The sequence below is a fragment of the Perna viridis genome, chromosome 9 (genome assembly GCF_037379345.1).
Source record: "Perna viridis isolate PV_CMFRI_1.1 ecotype Kerala chromosome 9, ASM3737934v1, whole genome shotgun sequence".
Lineage (NCBI taxonomy): Eukaryota > Metazoa > Mollusca > Bivalvia > Mytilida > Mytilidae > Perna > Perna viridis.
This window is the reverse complement of record NC_142453.1, coordinates 21,874,148-21,900,009: the sequence shown is the minus strand read 5'-3', so window position 1 is coordinate 21,900,009 and position 25,862 is coordinate 21,874,148. Positions and strand designations below refer to the sequence as shown.

Sequence of the window (25,862 nt, the reverse complement as noted above, 5' to 3'; positions counted from 1 at the left end):
GCAATATATATATATAGCCTAGCTGGCCGAGTGGTCTAGGGCGCTGGACTTAATGCAGGCGGTGTTGCCATAGATGTCACAGCGGTACGAGTTCGAGTCCCGATGGGGAACGACCAAAAATTTGCTTCGCAAATTTGACAGTTCTAACATCGTTGGGACCCTTCTACATATATATATAGAATTGGTATTTTGGTACTTCAGGAAAGACTGTAGTACTTCCATTTCTACCTATATAAGCTCCTCAACGAAGTGACACACACTATTCGTGGGGTAGTTAAAAGTGTACAGAATGGGAACCAAGGTTGTTTCAAATAGACAGGTAAATCACAATATTCGATGCTTCATGTAAAGACCCGCAAAAATGACACATCTCATAATATCTTGCTTGAATTTTTAAACGTATTTTGTCCATACTTAAATTTGTGTTTATGCAATTCAAGTATTAGGATGTATTTATGGTACATTACCATTACATTACGTGACAGGATAATACAAATTAAGAGTGAATGGTACTACGTCTCGTTGTTTTCAATATAATGGAACAAAAATATTCTGGTGATTGTATAAAACAATCCAATATATAAATTAACGACATGTTGAAGGGAGTAGTTTGACATAAGCAGGGAGCTGAATTAAGAACAGGTAGACACGAGTTAAGAATATACGCATGCAAATGAATCGAACACAAAAGCTGAATTAAACCAATAGAAACGGGTAGACGTGCATTTCATCTTTATTATCATACGTTTAAGCAACTGGAAAGGGGAGGAGATAAATCGATAAGAATGAAGTTCATCATCACAAAATGATTCAACGTTTGTTATACTGACTCTGCTGTGAAGAAATAGAAAATATGAAATTACTTTTAGCACAAAGTAACTATTGATGCGTGACGACTAAGTCAAAAATGATATCCATACTCAACCTCGCTAGTTTATAAATATTGGAAATGAAGAAATCTGGAGTGTACCCTTTTTAAGATTATGTGTTGGGGAAACTGCATTTACTCTTTTGTTATTGAAACATGTGCCGATCATATTATTTGTACATTCTTTTCCAACCAAGAGTTAAAGGTACTTTTTTAAGGGTTCAGGTAATTTTGTTACCGATATTTTTTTTTACTAATTGAATGAGAGAGGTATCTTATTTCTTCAATTTCCTACATTTTTTGAAAGATGCAGTTAGTAACCGAATAATTAAAGATTGGTTCTTGATTGACCATAAGGTCAACAATTTACCAACTTAGTCTGAACTTAAATGTCATTTTTCTTCGGCGACAAATTTAAAAAAAAAAATGATGTGGTCAGTTCCCAAAAAGTACTGATATTTTGTAACCATAAAGCGTCGAATGGCGCTTAATACTAATTGGAACATCTAATGGAGTGTTTGCAAGTTTTGAGTACTTTGGAACATTTCTGTCGAATTCGTTTTCTTGCATGCATTGCCAAAGGATTTATATTAAACATTCTAAAGTTAGCATCACACAATTATTTTTCTGGCACATGATGTGGCTATTCCATGAAATTCCACATTTCCTCCGACATAGTCGTTATTTCACTTTTTAACCTCTGACCCACTCATGGCAGCAACTACAGTATGTCATCAACTTACTGATCTGATTGAAAGAGTAATCAAGGGAACAAAGGTTATAGCGGTAAGCAAAAGAATGTAATCCAGGGACAAAGACCAGACATGGAAAACAGACATTCACAACAAAGAACATAAAGTAACTAAAATCATACATACAAAGTAACAAAAGTAAATGAGCAACTCGGACTCCACTAAAAACTGGGAGCATGGACCAGGTGCACCGGTAGGGTAAGCGTCCTCTTCATTTCTAGAAACACCCGCCGAGTTGCTCATAAAAAGTCAAACAAACGAGGAAAGGAAAACTATGACCCGTTGAATACATCAGTTTTCATGGTGCTGATGGATACACCATAACGATCCACGAGTTCATGATGACGACCATAAAACTTCTGTAGTGATGACTTCAATCTTGTAGCAACATAACCCTGTTCCAGAAGCCTATTTGTTAAGAGTTCTAGCGCGATACAAAAAGTCTGCGTAGTTTCGGCAAGCTCTGGCATAACGTATGAGTTGTGATATGAACACTCCATACGCAGGAGCCGAAGGGATGTTGCCACAGATGAAAGGAAAGTTGACAATTCTGAATGAAAAGTCATCACGTTTGTCGTAAAGTTTGGTCAATAGTTTTCCTTTACAATCGATTTCTAAGTGTAGGTCAAGATATGAGGCTGACCTCACAGTGTCTGTAGTATCCTTTATCTCAAGTTCTTTTGGGTAGATGCGATGTATCAGATCCCCGAAATTAGGATTGTTTAAAGATAATACGTCATCTATATAGCGGAAACAGAGATTTAAGGATCTAGCCAAACGATATTCCTTCTTTCTGATCAGATCAGCTATAAAGTCAGCCTCATAAGAGTGAAGGAATATGTCAGCAAGTAAAAGAGCACAACTCGTTCCCATTGGAATGCCGACCGTTTGTTGAAAAACACTTCCACCACACTGGACAAATATGTTGTCGAATAAAAATTCCAGCATTTTGTAAACATCTTCCTCTGTATATTTGGAAGATGATTTGGAATTATTTCTTACAAAGTATGAGGAATCTGTACCAAGAACTATATATTTGTATCTAGGTGTACCATCTTTTTTGGAAAAACAACGATGTATAAAGTTTTTAAGTCAGGATTTTAACTGAGTATGGGGAATAGAAGTATACAGTGTTGAAAAATCATAGGTTTTAATGCTATTATATTCAGATAATAGTCTTGAACTGATTGTCTCCAAAAGATCTTCCGAATTTTTCAGGATCCACATTGAATTAATACCACTACGGGAGTAACAAGTGTTGTGGTAGGACTGTAGACACTCTTCGACAGTTGTGAGTATAGAAGTTAAAAGTTTTGAAAGAGGTTTGGTGGTACATTTTGCAGATCCAGCTATGAAACGTTGTTTGTTTGGATTCTTGTGAAGTTTAGGAATCCAGTACATAGACGGTAAATCACAATCATCGTCCTTGGTAGAGACCAAAAGACGATAGCACAGATTTATGGTTTTCCAAAATCTCTTCTTTGGAGAAAGTGGTAGCAGTGTAGGTCCTATCACTGCTATTATTTTCTACGTCTACCTCTGATAATAAACATTGGATATAAAACGTTTTGCAGACAAAAACAGTTGTTTTGGGCTTTGTCTGCTGGTACGACAACATACTTGTCATGTATAGTAGACATTGTTTTTGTTACATCGGGATCTTTGAAAACTGATGTAGGCTTGGCACTCATTGACCTACTTAAAACCTTCATTCATTTCAAAATTCAAGACCTCACGGCCTTTAACCACTCTGACAGAGAATCAACGTCTTCTTCTCGTTTTATTCATTTTCTTGCATAGTCCTCGACGGCATCCATAAGAACTTTGGAGTTATAATTCCAATTTATGGAGCGTGGTTCACGGTACTTGGGACCTTTAGAAAGGATATTACGCAGAGATTCGTTTTCGATAATGGTTAGATCTCCCGTAACGACGTGACCAGAAGGACCATTTTTGAATGGAGAGGTTTTGCAAGAACAGACAGGTGGTTTAGCCTTTTATAATTGAAAATTTTGGATGCGATGGGTGAAGTATAGGAATATGAAATAATTGGTATGGATTTGTCTTTGAAATATGGGGGAATTTTGTTGGTAGCGTTTTTGTGATGGAGGATGTTAGCCGAATTAATTGCATCTATACCTTTGTTGACAAACGGTAGTGGAAGAAATGATCGTTTTTCTTCATCTTGACTTTTCACACAAACTGGTTTAAAGAGTCTGTGGAAACCAATATCGAAAATGATGGCAACAAATCTGTATAATGATGACGTGGGGTCAGTCAGAAACAGGAGTGTCAAGACTTGTTTTGTACAGGGAGTGTAGTAGAGTGAGAGGTACAGAATAAAATTTAGTTCTAATGTGATGAAGTCCAAGAGGTTTTTGTATGAAAGGAAGGAGACCATCTATGGAGACATCATGTAACTTAGGTGATGTATAATGGCGATGGCCATAACTCCTTTCCCGTTTTGGATTTTTGTCAAATAAATTCATCACATTTATGCTATTGTTATATTGGTTTGAAAGGTTTCCTTTACTTTTCATGTTGTCATTGCATCCGTGTGGCATTGCAGTACCTAGTCTGCGTATCCAGTACTCCTCTTTCCCTACGATAGTTTTTACTTAGAACGGGACTGTTCGTAGGATGGGAAATTTTTTTTCTAAAATACGAACTTGCATGGAGAGGATTGAATGATCTTGTTGATTAAAGTGTTGATAAATTGTTGGGAATTTGGTGGTGATATGGTACAGTGTGGTTCGTCATCGTTGTAGTCAAATATATCGTTTAAAGTGATGGAACATGGTTTGATAATTTTAAAATAGTCAGAATTTTTGTACTGGAATAGATGGTCTGCAGACTGAACGTGTGATTGGGTACTTTTAGTTGAATTGGTGGGGGCACTTTCCATACCAGATGTGAGTGTGCTAAGATTCCCATCTGGGGACACCACATACAAGACAACAGAGTGTCCGATCTGCTGTCAGGTTCGGACCTTTTTATACTGGGTGACGTCCGAGCCAGTTTTTCTTTCATTCCTCTTGTTAAAACCATTAATTTTAAAAATTGTATTACTGGGTTGATGATACCCTCGGGAACAAAATTTTAAAGCGTTCAAAAAAGTAAATCAATCGTTCAATTAATTTAATGAAGGACAATTTGCAATCACATACGACACATTGACTGTTGAAATAGATCTAAAAATAGCGGAAGTCAAATTTAATAATCAATAAAACTGTAAAAATTAGTTTACAAGCATAGTACTGGAAAAAAATATTTGTTCAAAAAGTTACAGTTGAGCATTGATTTTTTTTTCTAATGGCGTAAACATAATATTTATTATTACGTCATGATTTCCTAATAATTTTATTAAATCATTCATAGCATCGAATAGTACACTTGCTGCACTATGAATATGATATATTGGTACTTTGATGACACTTCAGAATAGTGGCAGCACAATCAAAGATACTAGAGGCTCTTGTAAGTTCCTTGCCAATGTCATGGGTGTTAAAACTCCTGCATTTTGCTGGAGCCTTTCGATATTTCATAAATCAAAGTGGTGTAAGCAATGGAGGTTTTTGATTCTTGTGAAAGTAGCATTAACAAAATTTCAAAGATTACAAGATGTAAAACAAAACTCTATTTCCTATATCACGTGTAATTAGAACTGTTTTCCTTATAAGTGTAAACTGAATTTCAATCTTTACTACTGATTTCTTTAGTATAAAATGTAATCAAGAGTTATATAATATCCAACTTCACACACACTTACAAATTTTGTTCCATTTTACCTTTTTCACAAACTTTTAAACCTGTCCAAATATTAATTTGCATTTATAGTCAAAAACTATTTCAATAGAATATTAACACACACAACATGTATACTCAAATAAAAAAATTCAGCTTCGGGAGAATATTTTCTTGATAAATATAAGATTTTCCAAAACTGGACACTTTTTATCAATTTGAATTTTACTTGGTTAAATCATTGCTCTTCACTTCCTGTTCATCAATACTAAAATATTGATAAAAGGACTAAGATTAGTTAAATGAACATGCTCAATACACTGAATATTTCTTGACACATTACTTCAAGAACAAATCCCCAAATATAAATTTATTTCTCTACAACTTTCAAGGCCAAAAATCCCAAAATCTGTAGTTGATTTAATTTGAAGACACCAGTAGATCTTTTTTTGGCAGAAATAATAGAATATTATTGACCTGAATAAATGTCAGAAATATCTTCACAGGTTATAACAGAGGTATTGAATGATATAAAGGGAAATACATATGGACTAAATTTTTGTGTAGTGTTCAGAAGTAGTATGGAAGTTCCTGACATGAACCAGTGACATAAGGTATTTAGATCCTGAAGGACTGAAAACCCAAATATTCAACTCTCATAAACTTATGTGCTTTTGTTAAAGGGGAGATTTAGCCAACTGTAAAATATTTCATATTATTTGAATTTTGGCTAGAAATCACAGTAAATTTCTCACTTCTTGTCAAAACAAATTTAACTTGAGCTTTGATAAAGACCATTAACTTACTATTATTGTAATATAGGAAAATATTGGGTATACTCTTCAAGGGGAGGGATGTCACAAGTTATGGACAATGAACACCATGTGGTCAGGTAAACCTCATTTAGAACTTCAGACAATTAGTCCAAGTGAGCTAAAAAAAATTGTCAAACCCAAAATTTTCCCCTTGGCCTGATAAATCAAATGCTGATTGCAATATTATCTATATACAAATTTATTCACACATCATGCTTCTGCCACTATCAAGTCTCTAGCAGCCTGAAATGCTGCAATCAATGAACTTAACTGCATCTTTTCTGATGTTCCAGAGGCTAATCTGTATCTGTAAGAAACATTTCAATAATTAGGTATTATATTGCTTTTTAAATTTACGACATCAACTTCAATAAAGAACATATTGCTGTAAATCAGATGGCTAGGACATAACAGGTTTCTAAAACACAATTTAAGTAACAGTACATGTACAAACTTTTTTTGCCAATACATGTGTACAGTCCCTGAACCAATTTGCGCAACGGTTTGATGGATCGATGACCGTTGACTGATTAAACACTGACTGATCGATGACCGATCTGATCGCAGTTTTGTTATGTAAAATGACGAATGATTTGTTAAAATAAAACAAATGTAAAATAAACATCGGAAACTGATCAGTGATCAATGACCGATTGCAATGTTTGTTGCACAGATTGGTTCAGGTACTGTATTAATCAACAAAAAAGTGAACCATTGTTTTCTCCACAAGATTTCACTGATATCTGAGCTGAAGAGAGTTGTTCCTGTTTAATTAAATCTGATTGGTTGGTTGTGTACTTTAAACCCTATTTGATTGGTTGTGGTTTAATGTTCTTTTGCAGACACTTCTCAGGACACAAATGTTTGACGGAACAGATCCGGCTTTATACTAGTCTGTCAAACTTAAGTGGATTTATAATGTGCTAGCTGAACAAAAGCAATGTACTGCTGGTAATCATGTCATCCTAATCAAAGCCAATCAGTTGTCACTCTCTGAAAAGCTGGATGCTTGGAGAGGAGAAGCAATAATTAACAATTTTAAGTCTTTAGCAAGACTTGTTAGGGGATCAACCTTGAAACTAACATGCTACCACAAAAGATGTAATATTAAATCTGAAGAAAATGCTTGGGTTAAATGACAAATGAAACCATTTCAATGGAATAAGATTGTATAATATATTATTAAAAAATAACTGAAACAAACAGAATGAACATTTTTTATCTTAAAATTACACAGAGAAGAAGGAAGAATAATCAAGCAAACCAAGATTCAATTGAAATAATAAAAAAAATATACCAAGGATAAAGGCCAGACAAGGAAAACAGACATACAACAAAGAACATGAAAAAACCAAAATAACACGTTCAAAGAAACAAAAGCAAATGAGCAACTTGGACTACACAAAAAAACTTGGAGCATGGACCAGGTGCACCAGTAGAACAAGCTTCCTCTGCTTTTCTAAAAACACCTGCCAAATTGCTCACAAAATGTCCAGTCTGGGGTAGACGAAATGAGAAAGAAATACTAAGACACTGTAAACAAATTAATTCTCATGGTGCTGATGGATACACCGTAACAATCAATATGTTCATGACGACCACCATAAAACTTCTGTAATGATGACTTAAGTCTTGCTTATTGACTCTAAAAATTTGTTTTAGACAAATATAACTGAAATATTGCTGCTTGGGCGTTAAACTCCAATAATCAATCAATCAATCATTTAAAAAGGCACGAAAGACATTAAAATTGTTATAAAGGGACTATAAAAACATCTGGTATAGACAGGTCTTCAGATTATTCAGGGTTTGGTTTAGACAGAATTCACTGAATATAAATTGTGCTCCTATCAGACAGACAATGAAGTGGTGGTGGTTGTGTTTTAATATAAATGTTTCTGCTTCACTAGTTAGGCCAAAAAATTAATATTTTAACCAGAATGATATGGTGTATATGTCACAGAGACAACAACCCAACTGGGATGAAAATGTCAGCCAAGGCCACCCATTGGTCTTCAATGAACAACAAGGATATCCTCATATTACTGGGCAGGCTGCAGATGGCCCCAAAACATCATTATACACAGGTACAGCGAAAGAGTTGCCCTTCAAAGTCTGGTTTCCTACTACCAGCAAGAAAAAATGAGGTAGGTAGGTAGGAAAATTGTTTTATTTTCAAAAACATGCTACATTCAGTTGATGGAGAAACAATTTAGACATTAAGAATACCGGAGCTAAAATTGCCATAAAATATTTAGGGTAGACACAAAAATCTAGAGAAGGGAAACACTAAGCAGGAAACAGCCATATTATTATTTGGGGCCTTAATTAAAAGGCAGAGAGTTTCAGCTATGACTAAATGTGTCTTTTAAAGGAAGTAAGTAATGCTATTCCAAACCATTTTCTTCAAACATATACATGTAGTTTCAGAAAATGTCTACATACAGGGAAACAATTCATATCCTAATTTTTCATTCCCTGATTTATATAATAGTCCAACCTCTAATAAGAGACAACAATTTCTTCTTTGAATGCAAGTTCATTTCATTGGTTATACATACAGTTTCCTCCTTTTGTTATTTTACAAACATGTAAGCAACTCAAAGCATTAAAAACGCATAGGACCCTGCCAGTGCCACTTAAGTCTACGTTTCTCATTGAATATTTTATGTATTTTTATTTAGTTTCTATTTTGGTAGTTTTGTTTCCTCTTCCTTACTATTTGTGTCATCTTCAAAACTTTTCATTCAAGTTTTAATATAGACATTTCCAAACTAATTTCTGAGTAGGCTTGGTTAATACTATCTCTCCCCCCAATATGCAGAATTTCAATGAACAGCCACTATGAGAATGTTTATAGGACAGTACTCTGAAAGAACTATTGTTGGTGGGGTACCAATTTTCGTGCTTTTTGTGGGTAGTCCAACCCACAAATTTAGGTTCCCAACCAAAAGGGATCTCCTTTGATGTGTATTCTGAAACATCAAAAATATGAATTTAAGAATCAATGAAACTTATGTTTCTTCCCTTATCCACAAAAATTGGTATCCACGATATTACTTTACTTTCACAATATTCCATTAAACTTTCTGAAGTTTTGAATCTGCTGATAAAATTAGAACAAACCCATCATTTCACCACTGTGAACCAACTCATTTTCACAAATACTTATTTTAGGTTATCAGATTATTTTTGCAATTTACACTCTGTCTTGACATTTATTTCATAATAAGGGGACTTATTAGCCATGATCTACTTTTAAGAATATATCTTGCAGTGAAATTAGTGAAAATATATCACACATGAAAATTAGTTGGTCTGGCTATTATAAAACTTAAGTTTTTTAGTACATGTGCATGGTAACCATAGCAAAAAACTATACTTACTCTACATCTGCCATTTTCTCAAGTAAATGTATCTTTATATGGATGGGCAAATCAACTATAACGAGAAGTGACATAAGGAATTCAAAAGCATTATTCCACTAGATCACATGCCTGTTAATAAGAACAAAATTGATCATCAAACAAAATGTACCTAAATGGGTAAAACAGAATACATTGTTAGTGAAACACTTAAGTTTTCTATAGAACTTTGTTTTCATAATAATATTTGATTTTTTTTTAATTGAAACTATGCCTGGAATCTAATAAGACATGATAAATGATTTTGTCCCAATTAAACATTGAAGATATTAGGTATTTCCCATTGAAATGCCCATTTCTGTTAATTGCATATTCATGTGCACATAGGTTATGTGAATAACAAGAATCCACTGTGTATGATGGTAACAGCATATACTTTGATTGACTGTAGTTTAAGGAGGTAGACCTAGGGTAAGGGACATAACTCATGAAATCTGTGAAATGTTTGTGTCATACACAATTTCACCTAAGCCTGTCAAGCTTTCATTTTAAGCAGAATGAAATGAATCCAAGTTAATTAGATGCTTACATAAGTTTGTTTGTTTGTTGGGGTTTAACGTCCGAGCAGCAATATTTCAGCTATATTCAGACGATGCTTACATAAGACTGATGTAAAATGCTGAATACAAACGTTCCAGTGATTTTTATGAGTTGAGTCCCTTACCCTAGTTCTACCTCCTTAAATGTCATATAGCAGATACATGTACTTCATGCATTCTAGAATGAGCATGTCTAACCAACCTTGGTTCCCTTGATTACTCTTTCCAGAATGAGCATGTCTAACCATCCTTGGTTCCCTTAATTACTCTTTCCAGAATGAGCATGTCTAACCATCCTTGGTTCCCTTAATTACTCTTTCAAGAATGAGCATGCCTAACCAACCTTGGTTCCCTTGATTACTCTTTCTAGAATTAGCCATGTCTAACCAATCGAACAGACTCTGCTTTGTACTAGTAGGACATGTTCAGTCAGATTTTATTGTGTTCACACAAGTAAAACCCTGCAAGTAGGCACACACATGTCCACTGTATTGGAGGACTCCATTAGAGTTAAGTTATATCAATAAGCAGACTTAAGAATGACAAAATGAAATAGAAATAATGAACTATATTCATTCTTTGTGAATCAAGGACTATTAAGTATCAATGAACATTGATACTTTCTATTGATTTCAGATGTTTTGACTACATTCAAATAAGCAGACAAGGATGCTAATAGCATGAATGTTTTATATTGATGAGAGGATACTTACTCCTATGGACATATTGATGAACCTCTGTGAGAATATCTTGCAGTGCTAAACCTTTACCCATTTTTAAATCTGTTATATCTTAAATCATTGTTAAAGAAATATTCTAATATAATTCAAATACTAGTCTAAAAGAGACACATTAAATTACATAACTCTTATGTATCAGGATAAATAATGGCTGCAAAAAACTGATATGTGGTGTATATGTTTATGTAATACTGTGAAAGTAATATTGTTTGTGAGGTACCAATTTTTTAAAGTTTTCATGGGTAGTCCTAACTACGAAATTTGGTTCCCAATGAAAAGAAGATTTCGACTGATGTGAATACTCAAAACCTCAAAATCATTAATTCAATAATTCAGGAACTTGTGTTTCTTCCCTAATCCATGAAAATTGGTATCGAGGAATTAAAAGTATTTTCGCAGTAGTAAGATAATAAATCATTCAAAATTTTAACCTGTTTTCTTGTAAACATAATTACGTATACTTATTACAGTGTATTTATGTCAAATCTTAATTCATAAGTCAGGAAATGTATTACCAATCTTCCTTTATTATTTTATCACTGACCATTCCCTTTACTCATACAATATAAAGCAGTTTATAACAATTCAACCACTGAATAGCTGAAAACACATTTATACAACTTTTATTGCCCCAATAAAAGTGATGAAGACCATTTTAACATTGTATGTAAGCGAAAAAGTGCATAAATTGGTGAATCAACTTTATGAGGCCTTAGCAAGGAAAATCTTTAAACAATAATCTCATAATAATGTATGCTAATATTTATCATGATTTACTAAGTAAAGAAAGGATACTTCTATACGCTTTTGTAAAGTTTTCATTAAGTACCCAATTAACTATATTTTCTATATCTCGTCGTAACGGATGGCCTACACAGGTATATACATTATCTTCGTTGACTTTCTCATATGCCATGTGTGTACTCTGTAATACAAGAAATAATTAAGTAGAAATTAACACAGAAGGAAAGATACAAGTGATTAATTTAAGCGAGGTAAGTTAAAACTCAATTTTCTGGTATAAATTATTTTCCTTTGTTAAAATATGCTCGGAGAATTCTATGTGTATTTTAACTTCAGTTAAAAAATTAGTGTCAAATGTGTTTTTAAGAGAACAATGTGAACTACTTTACAAATCATTTTGCCATGTTGCAGGGTTCAATGCTAATCTGGTTCCAAGGTTCAGGGCATTGTTTCACAAAGCACCCATAAGAATTACGTACACATAAATCCTTAACAAACCTACATGTACGTAAGACTAATGTTAGCTTCTTGGACTGATGCCTAGGATGTTCATTTTGGACCTTGAACTCAACATTTCATTTACCTTGATCATGGTCCTTCAAAACTTTACACTAACACTTAATTGGGAACTTTTTGTTTACCACAGGTGGGCCATTGATTTGAAATCTGAAAAAATTAAGGATCTTCCAGTCTTGGAAGTCATTTCGAACTTCAGTGATGCCAAGAAAAATACCTCATTACCAATAAGTAGAATGGTATTCAAGAGCGTAATCACAGAAACCAGGGATTAAAATTAGCATTGGTTCAAGGTCCAAGACCTTCAATTTGTGAACCAGTACACTCTACTGTTCTTTTAGCCAAATTTATGGACTTTCAATCTCTTACACTGACACTTACTTAGTTGAGGACCTTTTATTTTTCTCAAGTAGACCTTTGAATTAAAATTTGAAAAAAAATCTGGACCTATCACTCTTGAAAGCAGATTTGAACTCCTGAAAACAGCAGCTAAAAATCTATAAGATATTGGAAAAGATAAAGACATGTAAGATTATTCATGTATTTGTACTAACTCAAAATATTCACTCACGTGCAATGTCCATCTGTGCACGAAGATTGTGAGAAACTTGTGCAAAGCTTTAGTGATGTGAGACCACAGAATGATAGCACCTAGCAACAATTTATCACTTTAATACCTGCATTATATTTAAGGCTTTCCTCATATCTCCTTCAGCTAGTGTAACTAATGCTTTCATTCCATCGTCAGTTATATTTACTCTGAAAATAAAAAGAGACAAAAACCACATTAAATTTAATACTTTATAGAAATATTTCAGGGCTCCACAATAACGCTTATTTGATACCGGAGTTAAATACAGTGGGACAAGGGAAATTCAGATGACGCATATCTAATAAGACAAGTAAAACTATTTTGTACAAAATAAATTAAAACAGCCTTCTATATAGTGGCAATCAAACTAATAAAGAAACAGCAATAAAGAATTGAAATAACTATTAAATTTGACAATCATAACTCAAACCTTGTTCTTTGTCAGATACTTTGAAAAAAAAATAATTGAACACCAGTATTAACCATCGAAATTCGCAGCACACTTGGTAGACAGAGATTCAGTTGTGCAAATTAAATAGACAACATTGAGGGGGAATGAAACAAAGATCGATAGACACATGTTACAAACATCTTCATTGATTTAACAAATTTTGACAAAACTGTCAGATAAATAAAGTTTTGTTCTTCTGTTTATCAAAGTTTAATTTTTACATAGAAGTTCAAAAGAGAAAGTTCATTTGGACAAGTAAGCTTTGGTATACACTTACCCTATTGGGCAAGATGAAAAAACAAGAGGCTCCCAGGAGCCTGAATTGCTCACCTGGTTGAATTTTGTCTTTGAAGGGCAGTTAATTTAAGAAGAATTTCTATCTATCATAGTTTTAAGATATTAGCTGAAAACCTAAAAAAAAAAAAAAACTCTCATTTTTCCGTTTTCAGGGGCAATAACTCATACAAGGAATCGTCTGACAACTTTTTTTTCCGAAGACTTTTGCAGTCCTGATAATATGGATCATTTCAGTATTGAAAGAAATTGGCTAACCCTAACAATTTTTGGGGATATTATATGCGAAAAACTACTGTCTGACCCTATGTTTTATTTTTAGAAACAGCTGTCTTAAGAATTTCAGTATAATTTATTCAAGTATTTTTTTCCATGACATTAGTTATTTACCCTTCAGCTGATATAACATGCTGTAATCTTGGGACCATTTGGTCTTTACCAAGTGGACCAAATCTAAATCTAGTACATCTAGACTGTAAGGCTGGTATAATCTTCGATAAATAATTACATATAATACAAAATCTGGTGTTCTCTGTAAATTTTTCTATAACTGTAAATAAATAACAAGATAAATTATAAACACATACCTTAGTGAGCAAATATTTATGCAAAAATGTGAAAAGTGAAAAATGAAATATAGCAACCATTAATGAGGCAAGATTTTGGGTTAATTGACCTATGAGTCAATTTCCATACCTCACAGCAGATATGTACAGAATAATGGCAGTTTTAGAGTCAAAACAGAAAATATCCCAGTGAGTCTGACAGACCAAGATGTACATTTAATGTATCTGTCAAGCCTCAAAACTCTCATAAGAAATGTCACAGACCAGTGAGTTTGACAGACCAAGATGTACATTTAATGTATCTGTCAAGCCTCAAAACTCTCATAAAAAATGTCACCGACTTCTAAGTTTAAAGACATTAATGATAGAGTTGCCAATAAATAAATTGTATCCAAAATATCTTGGTGTATGATATTAAACTGAAGTTGTAATATAGTTATGAAAAAGTAAAAACTTACATACAAACTAATAAGGTATAATTTTACATGTTTGTAAATTGTGACAGTAAGATATTTTAATTTTGATGTGAAAAGAATGAAAATTAAACAAGATGTTACACACTACGCAATGCTAAGAATACCCTGAACCTCCACTCAACCATTTCAGTCGAAGCTGGAAAAGGGAGACAAAATACAAGTCATCAGGCAAAGGCAATATACACAATATTTAAGCATTCCCTGTAACAGAATCTGGGAAATCTGTTACAAAGTTCCATGATGTACCACCTGAAAAATAACTAAGTTGATTGGTAAACAGGAAGTAGATGAGCAAGGAGCCAGAGAAAGGGAGAAACAGTACAAGTCATCATGCTAAAGCAATATACCCAATATCTAAGCATTCCCTCCAATAGAAGCTGAGAAATCTTTTATAAAAAGTACAAAATATAAAATCAATTGGTAAAAGCATTACAAAAAAAAAAGCAGAAAACTGTAAATTCACTGAAATTTTCTAAGTCCAAGGGCCATAACTTCCGTAAACATCATTCAACCGTAACCAAAGTCGAACTTAATCTGTAACTCTTCACAATAAGGCCACATACCATAAACAAACTTATTTCGTAAAAGCATAACAAAACAAGTGCGGAAAATGTGGACTGATGCCTGGCATTTCCATGTCCGTCGAGATGCGTCACTGGGGACAGAAACATATGTTTACCATATGTTTGTATGTATTTTCTTCATGAGCTTCTATTTCAATCCTTAACATATGCTTTTCATATGTTTCACACATTTTTATGAAAATGTGACAATCATATGTTACCAAGTTCAAGCCTTATATATCTTATATATCAGTACCTCTACGTAGAGCATTCTGTGCATCCCTAGTCATTGCGTCTGCTTCGTCAAGAATAACAATTTTAAACCCTGACCTAAAAAAAAAGGAAGATAGTACCATTAAACCATGTACTGTACATGTATAAATTAGTGGCAGAAGTAACAGCAGCTGCTTCCCAATGTTATTATTACCCTTGAAGGTGCACACTGCTAGCAGATACCTTGTGTAATACAAAATGTTCTAATATTTTCTTGTTTGTTGGGAGGCACGCAAAAACATCTTTAAGGGCAAATATCTTTATTCTCGTATAATGTATGTACTTTATATGTCCGTCTGATATGTCATGCATGTTTTTTTTGGTAACAGTTCAACTATATGTTCCTACTCCTATCTAATACCACAGCAGGGTTCTTTAATGTGCGAGGAGAATGTGGCATCTTTCGCAACACAGTGCACCACTATGGTTTGCGGTCAGGTTTTCCGCATTATAGCCTGACAACCCCAGCAAGTAACACACCAGGGGAACCCCATTCCACCACCTGGGGCACACAACCCAGTTGCTCTGTGGGCAGAGCAGCCAGCCCCGTTTAGGTTTATGAGCACTATTTAGTTGCCTTTTACAACAAGCTTAACGCTGCTGCAGGCCTATTCTTTTGACACCTGGACCTGCATGGGGCTAACGAAAAGGAGATTTCCACTGAAGTATATACGGAAAACCACGAATTCAAGAATTCACAAATTTGTATTTCTTCCCTAATCCACGAAAATTGGCATCCACGGATTAAAGTACTTTCACAGTACACTGAACATGTCTGTGTGGGTAGCATTTTTAAAGGTTAAATTTTATTAATTGTTAATTTTTACTTCAAATTTTGATACTTCAACAAAAATTCACTATCTAATGAAACTACAGCAAATAACAAAAATTCACACCCTGGATTAAGAGCGTAAAAGTGAATATGGTGTCTTTTTTTCCCAATATAAGATTTTCTACTTACTTGAATATAGTTCTTGTGGAAGCAAAGCTTAATATCTGTCCTCTGACTATACCAATACCTCTGTCATCAGATGCATTTAACTGAAACACAAAGAATTAAGACTTTCACATAGGTAAGGACAATGAGCTACAAGTTCAATGACAGAAAAAATGACTGATTGGTTGGTTGATCTTGAACATCCTATGGCAAGTATTTTGTGCATTTCAGCATGAGGAAATTTTATCAATGAATTAAGCCCTACACACTGAGCTAGCTCACAGAGGCATGTCATCCAGTAGGTAGGCCTGTCATCTCGCTCAAACACATAATTCTGACTCCTTGAGTCCACCAGTTGTCACTCCCTCCTGCTGTGTGCTTGAAAGAGAAACAGTGATCACCATAGTAAAAGTATGACTCAGCCAGGGATCAAGTCCATGAACACTGACTGTTGAGGCAAACATGCTACCAAGAGGCCAACAAATTTTGTAGTAAATGATGAATTTTTTTTTTTGCTTTCATACAAGTTACTAGTTCTGGCTTTGAATGATTTTGATAAGAAGATCAAGTTTGAACTGAACACTCATGGTACATACTGATGATCCCAAGCCATTAGCCTGAATACCTTGTTTAGTGGAAGTGATTTGAACAACATTTGTACTTAATTTTTGTGTACCTTCTATTATTTTGATACAGGGTAGTCTGATATCATAGCGCAAATGGCATTTTGCTTACCTCTAAAACCATAGAATTGAACTCTTTAGGAGAGTATATTTGTTTAGCCACAGCCAGTATGGTACTTGTCTTTCCAGTGCCTGGAGGCCCATAAAATAGGAGGTGTGGCAGTCTTTCTTCCTTCACAAATTTTCCAACTACAAAAAGACAGATATTAATAACTTTCTGACAGATCAGTAATTTTTTTAGGAAAAGTTATGTGATATATCAAGGATAGACATCTGAACATTAGGACTGATCCTTTCTCTGAGAATGTAATGTTGCATTGAATGCATGGCAAGACATCTTTGTATATGAGTCAAGACTGAACACATTTTATGGGAAGTTCGTATAATGTCCAATCAGGTACCAAGTAAACTATGGTAAGTGACACTTAATACAGAAGATTGATTGATTGTGGTTTTACATACTAATATACATGTAGAAGATGTATTGAGCTAAAAGTAACAAGCTCCACCTACTCTCTATTACAGTTCAAAATGTCAACAAAACTGGGTCTCTCATGGAAAATGATCAAAACCTCAATAAAAAATGTAATTTTTGTAGCAAATTTGGTATCAGCATACAAGAAAATGATTCCGGAATCGAACTACATGTAAGTAGATGTGACATGCACAATTTCAACTTGAAAGTTGATACAAGCAGTTGAAGGGCGGTACTGCTGAATCTCCCAACTTTTTGTATGGCACATCGTTCCTACCCCAACCAGACATATCAATATCCAAATAAAGAAGAGGAGGGTTGCACACTAGGAGGAATTTTGGACTAGAAGTATGTATCAACAATAAATGTCTTTTTTTTAACGATTTTCACGTTATACTTGTCAATCTTTAATACCACATGCTAATCATCTCAACCGCTATTTTATTGTACCAACGCCTTGGATTAAAGCTGGACAAATTATCTAGTATCAATTATCGATTTCGGCGATTGGATTTAGAATTTTCAATAGTCCTTTTGACTCCCTTGTTGTGTTATTCTGGGGTTCCAAATGAATTTTGGAGATCAGTGATCTGGGAGTTCAGGTACTAATGTCCATATTGTCGGTGAAGATCAATGAGATTAACTTCACCATGCTGGGTGATTTTTCACCAATTCGGTGGTTCTCCGCAAACAATTAACAACTGGAATACACAATGTCTCAGCTGGGTGGGTGTAACGCTCACATTTCACAGTGAAAAAATCCAACTGGCACCGTGTTTCAACGACAAACAGGGATTTAAAACTCCTACTTGAGTGTTAGAGAAACACAAGTTGTTGAGTGTAGTGTATTTTCATACTGGGAAGGTATGTAAAAAATGAGGATATGACATCCCAAACAACATAACAATGCCATAGAAAAACATAGTACCCAGTCTGAACAGTTCAGAAATTTGAAACATTCATTAAATGTTGTAGAGCCAATTTTACTTGGTCGGAAAGGAATTATTAAAACAAGATTTTACACAACTGTATACAGTCTTCATGGCAAACACTTTGATTCACAGACCATAGCAATATTTTGGAGTTTTTGTTTATACATAGATATTACTGGCCTATAATTGGTATTTTTACAGGCCCACCAACATCATTCCCAGCCTTAGGCATTTAGCTAGTGGTTTAATATGGAGACTGTATATATGTGTGTGTGAATAAGGAAAATATTGTGTATATATTTTATATATTTTCACTTAAAACTACTTAAATACAAAAAGTTTACCAAAGTAGTATAAAATACACCAACATACTTGTAGATATTATGTCTTTATGGGATATCAAGTCATCAAGCTGTTTTGGTCTGTACTTTTCTACCCTGAAAAATATAAAAATGGTAGCAATTAACTGACACTAGTACATTTGTACAATAGCCCTTCTTTCATTTATACGATGTAGCTTTCTCTCTTGTTCTTAAGATGTTTTATGCAAATTACAATGGGAAGTATCTCGTACATCAGACAGTCTACCAGGTAGTTGTCTGCTTCATAAAGGAAACCGAAAAACAGTAAACCTTTTTTTCTTAGAAAAAAAGGACTACAACAGGGGTTGAAAATTCCTAAAGCCCGACCCCCGGGACTATAAAAAATAAAACTCAGACTTGTCGTTTTTCAATGAAATAAGTTCGTCAGCATGGCAAATCTAAAAAAATAAAAACTCTTTTTTTGAAAGATTTTGTTGTCATTATTTGGACCATGTTTCTCAATCTATTCCCTGACCTATAAATATTTATAACTTTGTTTTTAGAACGGGTATTCACTAGATCGATTGATTAGTCATTCTCAAGTCTGAATCACATCTGCGCTTGATCAAGCAATGGAATGATAAAGATCAACATGTGTTGATAAACTTTTGAGGAAAATATTGTTGCTTAGTGATAACTTCATAGTTAAAAAAATGCAGATACGGAAAGCTGATGACAAGGCATCAGACCGGGAGACGGAATCAATTTACACTGTGTCTTCTTCCCTGCAAACATAGAAATATACATAGAAATAGACATCAAATTATCTGATGGTAAAATTGCATTTATATATCTTACGATTGGGGCTTGGCAAAAAAAATTGTTCGGGCTTAGTGTACAAAAGATGAAAAAGTCCAGGGCTTGGGTCTTCAAAAAAAAATTTCAACCCCTGTACAGAACCTAACTAAACTGGGGTAAAAAAGAGCAGTCACCCAGTATCCCATGGCTAACAGATTTTAAGCTGGGCTACCAATCTTTTGGATAGAATTTAGTTGAATACAGAGAGAGAATTTAACAGAATGTCTGGGATCCCAAGTATTACCGCTGCTAAATATTGTTTTTAAGAACAATTGCATGCTGTTTTGTCCTTCCTTAACAAGGCAGTAAACTAGTCTCTTTTGAAAAATCGGGTACAAATAAATAATTGAAAAAGAAAAATGTTTTCCATGGGTTAGCAATAGAGTCAGTTAACTGTACCTAATGATGTAACTTGTTGGGAGATCAGGGGTAGTATTATTTGGATATGGTATTATATTAATGCAAAGGAAAAAATACTTCAGTCTCCACTAACATGCTCTAAAAAACTAAGGGTGAAAGGTAAACATTTTTTTTTTAATTTAAATATACATGTAACTAGGTTATGAATAATCATAAGAATGTTCACCTTGTCATTGTTTTACATCTGTTCAACAGACAGGTCATTGTTATCATATCAAAAATTTTACCACCTTCCCTTCCCTTTGGAAGAGTATACAATTTTTCTTCTTTTTTAAGTTTTCCAGTAAACCATCTAAGTTTAGGTGATCACTTACTGGTGTGTGGGTGGCCTATACAAGTGTTAACAATTAAACTTGTTTCCATAAGAAAATTGTGCAAAGAAGGGTAGTAGTAGACATTTGTGGTTAAAACTATGTACAGGAGATAAAGAATAATCAAATGAGGTAGGAGCATGTGAACACTATTCTCTGAAGATGTCTACTGAGGTAGAATAGGCAACTACAATAGGTAGTAGGTTTCACTGAGCAACAGTATATGGGAAGAATGGAAAGAATCTTTAGTAAAAACTCCTAAAGGGAGCGTTTATGGTTATATTATCAACTTGGTACTGTATACTTATGGCAAGAAAAAGCACCTACCTCCGGTTTGTACCTTCATTTTCAGGAGCTGAAAACTGCATAATGGCAGCTTCATTTGCGTATACTTGTATATATGCGATTGAGAGCCAAAGCAGTTTCAGAAAATATTCCCTAGCTTCGATAGTTAAATACAAATCGAATCATAGCTTTTCCAAGATAGGGTTGGCCATAATAGACTACAGTATGGCGTCCAGATGTTTACGAAAATTACGTAATCATTAATACCAATAATTCTCAGGTCATGAAAATCGTGAAACAAAAACAAACTAATCGATAAAAGAAAGAATCGAAACGAAACAATTAGAGAAAATGAATCAAATCGTAATAAAAACATAATTAAACAATACAAATCGAAACTGAAAGAAGCCAATCTAAATTGAATGAAAGAATTTTTTTTTGATGTTTTGCAAATTATTAGGACCATAATGTTTACCAGTGCCGGACAATTCAACTCAAAGACATTTCGGACCATGACAACCAATGATTCCTTATGAATGGCAAACATTTCAGCCAATAGACAGACCATGACAATTAGTATAATGCTTTAGGACATATATCATTACAAAATTTATATATTTGAAGGTTTTAAGTATAATTTGACAAAAATTATCAAAGTTGTTTTTAATTCATGTTTCTTCAGAGCGTTAAAAGGTTCACCTTCATCATATTATTGATATGTCTAAAGCAAGGGTCTGGAAATTTTGACAGCCCATGTCGGTCATTATAATATTTATCAAACTTCAGCAGACATTTGTGTCAGTCTTTTACATGCTCAGATTGAGTATAAACTTAGAAAGAAACACATTTTTTGTAGGTATTTAAAGATAAATATAGGAATTTGTGTCATTTTATCATATACTGTCGTTTACAAAATATCTGAACAAGTGAATGACTTTGGTTTTGAAAACATGTGGTCGTTCTATCATGTAAATAAAATATTGTACCTCTCGGACTTTTTCAAGAGATAAGCAAACAGCCAAAAAGTTCCAAACAACGGAAAAAATATGTTGATCATTTTATAAAAGATAATCATGAATACAATATGTTAATTCATTTAAATGGTTTGTTGACTTCTGTGTTAAAAAAGATTCAATTGATAAATCAATAATTACAAACTACAACAGATTTGTAGTTTCAGCACCATGCACGTTGTTACCACTGAAAGATTTGGGGGAAAATGATGGTTTTATCAATCTTTTTCTTTGTTAAATCAAGTAATAAATGTATGAAAATTCTCAGATTCACTTCAACTTGTATTACCGGTATACACAAAGGTGCTGCATGTGTACCATAAATTTAGTCGTGCAATCAACTAATCAGTTACGGGTAAATCACAGTCATTGACACACACCTGTCAATTTATTTCCAATTAATTACAAGGAGACAGGTAGGCAGGATGTTTACACACTAAAAACCATGCAGACTGTAATTAATAAGGGTTGACAATTTTTTATGTCCAATACTGGAAAATGGTCGTCGGTCATTTTCAAAATTTGTCAGTCAACGACTGGTATTTTTTACTGTTTCTGGATCTAGGTCTGATGAAATCAGAATTGTGCTGGATGGAATAGCAACCAGTTGATGTGTGATCTTATAAATCATTACAAGGCGACTACACAACCTGCGTTCTTGTAGTTTTGGCCAGATACACTACTAGTTTTGTAGTAGTTATCACAGGCGTCCCTAGCAGCCCTCTTCTGAACCATATATGTACTTATCTTTAAAATAGAGTCATGGGTGTGAGGATCCCAAACTGAGGAGGAATACTCAAGTTTGGGCATACAAGGGCTTGGTTTTCTGGTTGCTTGTTTTTAAGTTCCTTTTGAGGAGTTGGAGTGTTTTACTAGCTTTCGAAATGATGTCATCAGTGTGCTTGTCCCATTTCAAGTCAGATTGAAGAGTGACACATAGAATTTTAGCTGATGTGACAATTTGTACGGTGTGGTTAGGGAGAACATAACCATATTGGATGGGTTTTCGTTTACTGGCGACAGACAGAACAGTGCATTTACAAATGTATCAGATTGGGAAGCCACTGGCCAGTCTTATTCCCATTTTGCTGCTGCATCAAGTTCCCTTTGTCATTATTATATACCAAGAACAGGACCTCAAATACAGTACCTTTGTGGTACTCCCAAGGTGAAAGAGACAATGTGGAATGACTCGCCATCTAAGACTACCTTTTTGAGTGCAGACACACAGAAATGCTGAAATCTAATTTAAGTGGTGCTGGAAAATCCTTAGTAATTTAGTTTATAGATAAGATGCCTGTGAGAAACTTTGTCAAAAGCTTTAGCAAAATACATGATGATCAGTTCAGTTTGTGTATTAGTGGTGTTTTTAAAATGTGGAGTTCTTAAAATGAAAGATGTTTTGTTTTGCATGAGTGGGAGTGGCAAATTCCATATTGGAGATCACAGAGAATGTTATTAGACTCTAGATGATTTATGATGTGTAAGGTGACATTGTGTTCCATTAACTTGGAGCAGACACAAGTTAATGAAATTGGCCTGTAATTTACAGGTCTATCTCCTTTATTGTAGAGAGGAGCGAGATTCACATACTTCAAGTCACTAGGTGTTTCTCCAAATGCATGTGATTTCTTTAATTGGAGACAAAGAATTGGCGCATTATGTACTTGCATTGCTGTATTTTTTATATGAAGCCAGTGCCCCCCCCCCTTTCTTGTGATAATTCAGAGTTGCAGGTTAAGTAACGGGCGAATAAGATTGTCGTTGTTACACAATGTCTATTTCTTGTCAAAGGCTTCGTTTTTGGTAAATATCTCATTAAAATACCATGGCAAATTAGCACTGGGGCTTTTTTCGTCTTTTGGTTTTGTTGACATTTTTACTTTCCCGGCAAATTTTTTGACGTCTCGCTGAAATCACGTGACGTCAATAGAACGAGAATATCTGCTTTGCAATATGGCGGAAATCATTCTGGGCTGTCAAAAAATAACAAATGACGATTATTTGGTCACTTGTTGAACAATTTGCATGTCAATATATAATTTGTTTAAAGGGAAGTAAATAAGCATGTTCCGAAATTTAGTATATAGGTAATCTTAGGAAAATGGTAGACTCATCAGGCTCAGAAAATGAAGAAGTCAGAATGGCCATTTCTATGTGCACAACTGCCCAAGATATGATAGATTTCACGGCGATAAAACTAAAAGGTTTACGCGAACAATGTGACCCATCGGAAGAAATAACACAGAAAGAAATTAGAGATACTGAGGTATATCCATTTACTGTATAAGCATAGGAACTGTCTTCACGTTGCATTTGTCTGGGATAATGTAAACATCAACAGCTGACATTTCACTTTTGATCTGTTATGGGTAAGGTCTAAAATGTGTAACCTGTACCAACTTTTGCCCGTAACCAAATAATGTTTTGCTAAAACATTCATTCTTATGGTATGTTAGAACTGAAAATTGCTTGAGATGTGGAAAAGTCCTTTTCAACTCATTTTTCACCAAGAAAATGATGTTACCATACCCACCATATTTATTGACTATTCCTCACTGTCCTGTCCGAATTTTACGTTTTTTTCAATAATCATTAAGAGGATAAAACATCACCTTAAGACCTTGAAGTTTTGAAAGATATGTTTTAAAGAAGAAGTGATTGAGTTTGAATTCCGCACCGTATCTAGCGTTCATCCCCGTACCAGAAAAATGGATACTATCTTATCCAGAATGAAAAACAAAGTCTCATAAACAGTCTGATGCGATTTTAATTTGTTGTCAATGAAAATTTTGATAATATGATGTTCTAATGTCAAATATGCGTTAAATTAGTACAGATTACAAAAATACCGGACTTTGATTTTTGGGTACAGGAATTTCGGATTACACATTTTAGACCTTTTGAAAACAGAAAATGGAATAAAATCATTTTTTTTCAACAAAAATTTTAAAAATCATTAATTGTAGCCTAATTATCATGTCAATTGTAAATGTATACCAAGTTTCAGCTGGAAATAGCCAGTAATAATGAAGAAACTGTCAAAATAGTATTTGGGTACGGGTACAGATTACACATTTAAGACCATACCTCTGTTATGACTGTGGTTGGTAGACAAAGAATAAGCCAAAAATTCACTGAAAAGTGAAGAGCGCTAACTGAGATCTCCTTGAACATTCAGGAGTTTTCTTTATATATAAATGTGCAGGAATGGTTTGCGCATTTGATATGACTGGTCAGTGGAAAGGCTTGTCACTTTTTATGATTGCTGTTGTGAAATATAAATTATAAAATGGAGTAGGCATTGTCTGTACAAGCCAGTAAATTTTGGTTTATGTTGCATTTGTCAAAAGTCGCATAGGATACTCGCATTTGAACAGTATAAAATTGCTGGCAGGAATGTTATTAATACATGTACATGTACTAGTGGTTAAAAAAGGTTATGTTAGTTTATCTAAAAAAAAAAATGCAGTGAAAACTAACCTGGTCAAAGCACTTGATATAGATACTGCGTAATATGAAGCAAAATATGTGCTTAATTACCCAACAAAACTTTTTTGCAGTTCATTTAAACACAACATTGTATCATTCATGCAAAATATAGGCAAAATGTGTAAATTCTACCAGTGGGGAAAACATTTGGTTTCATTACAATTTTCTTTGCAAGAAATTTTGGTCACATGCTTAGGTATTCCAACCCTAGAAGCTTATTGTATTAAAACAACTTTTGACAAAATATCTAGTTTGTTGAAGCATGTAGCTAATTAGTCCTGATCGAAAAGCCACCTGCAAGCCTCTTATCTGAAAAATTTATAAAAGTTGCATGAAAAAATACTTTTAACAACATTTTAACACACAATTGTTGTAACTGCTAGTACATTTTTTTTTGGTCTGGGTTTAGTCTTTTTCCATAGAAATATGCCAATGCAAAATGTAAGTCTTTTTAGAGGATACATGTACATTGTACATGTGATCTAAAATTTTCAGTTGATAACAAGGCCAGAAAATGGTATAAATGAATATACCTCTTTTATTACTATGCAAAAGTTTCTGTATAATGTAGCTATTTTAGGAGTTAGGTCTCTTTCCCATGGCTCATGCTGCTGGGAGATTCAGGCGAAATGGTCGCCGTGGGGTTGCTCACTTGGCCCTTTGACGACACCAAAAGTGAAGTGAAGTCGCCCTCTCATTTTCAGACATCACCCATGATTGGGACTGTACTCCATCTGTTAGTGGTATTTTGACCAGAGTTATCTCTCTTCTGATAACAATTCAAACAAAAATGGCG

At 34.1% G+C, this 25,862-nt stretch overlaps 2 protein-coding genes across 10 annotated transcripts in view; one reads left to right on the top strand and one right to left on the bottom strand.

Annotated features, from left to right (window-relative positions):
* Positions 1-6,362: 6,362 nt before the first annotated feature.
* LOC148607327 (replication factor C subunit 5-like) lies at positions 6,363-23,512 on the bottom strand. 2 transcript variants are annotated; one of them, XM_088544379.1, is made up of 11 exons: positions 23,402-23,512; positions 18,758-18,822; positions 17,031-17,167; positions 16,320-16,399; positions 15,342-15,415; positions 13,871-14,030; positions 12,821-12,902; positions 11,679-11,808; positions 10,857-10,934; positions 9,566-9,620; positions 6,363-6,486 (listed from the first exon to the last, which is right to left on the bottom strand). In XM_088544379.1, the coding sequence occupies exons 1-11, from the start codon at positions 23,449-23,451 to the stop codon at positions 6,390-6,392; spliced, it is 1,008 nt and encodes a 335-aa protein (XP_088400505.1). In that variant the 5' UTR covers positions 23,452-23,512; the 3' UTR covers positions 6,363-6,389. The 2 variants fall into 2 exon arrangements, with proteins under 2 accessions (XP_088400505.1, XP_088400506.1); XM_088544380.1 differs by lacking the exon at positions 6,363-6,486 and adding an exon at positions 6,509-9,154.
* Positions 23,513-23,515: 3 nt separating this feature from the next.
* Positions 23,516-25,862, top strand: part of LOC148607326 (kinase suppressor of Ras 1-like) — a 35,583-nt gene continuing 33,236 nt past the window's right edge. For all 8 annotated transcript variants that reach the window (XM_088544374.1, XM_088544370.1, XM_088544373.1 and 5 more), the window contains exon 1: positions 23,516-23,843. In XM_088544374.1, coding sequence (XP_088400500.1) covers positions 23,679-23,843 — 165 coding nt within the window. In that variant the 5' untranslated portion in view covers positions 23,516-23,678. The remainder of the gene's footprint in view (positions 23,844-25,862) is intronic.

Coding starts and splice junctions, on each gene's coding strand:
- LOC148607327 (XM_088544379.1), bottom strand. CDS start 23,451: ATGTCAACAAAACCAAAAGACGAAAAAAGCCCCAGTGCTAATTTGCCA. Junction 16,400..17,030: donor TCAATTCTATGGTTTTAGAG/GTAAGCAAAATG, acceptor TTTGTGTTTCAG/TTAAATGCATCTGATGACAG. Junction 11,809..12,820: donor AAGCCTTAAATATAATGCAG/GTATTAAAGTGA, acceptor CTTGTATTACAG/AGTACACACATGGCATATGA.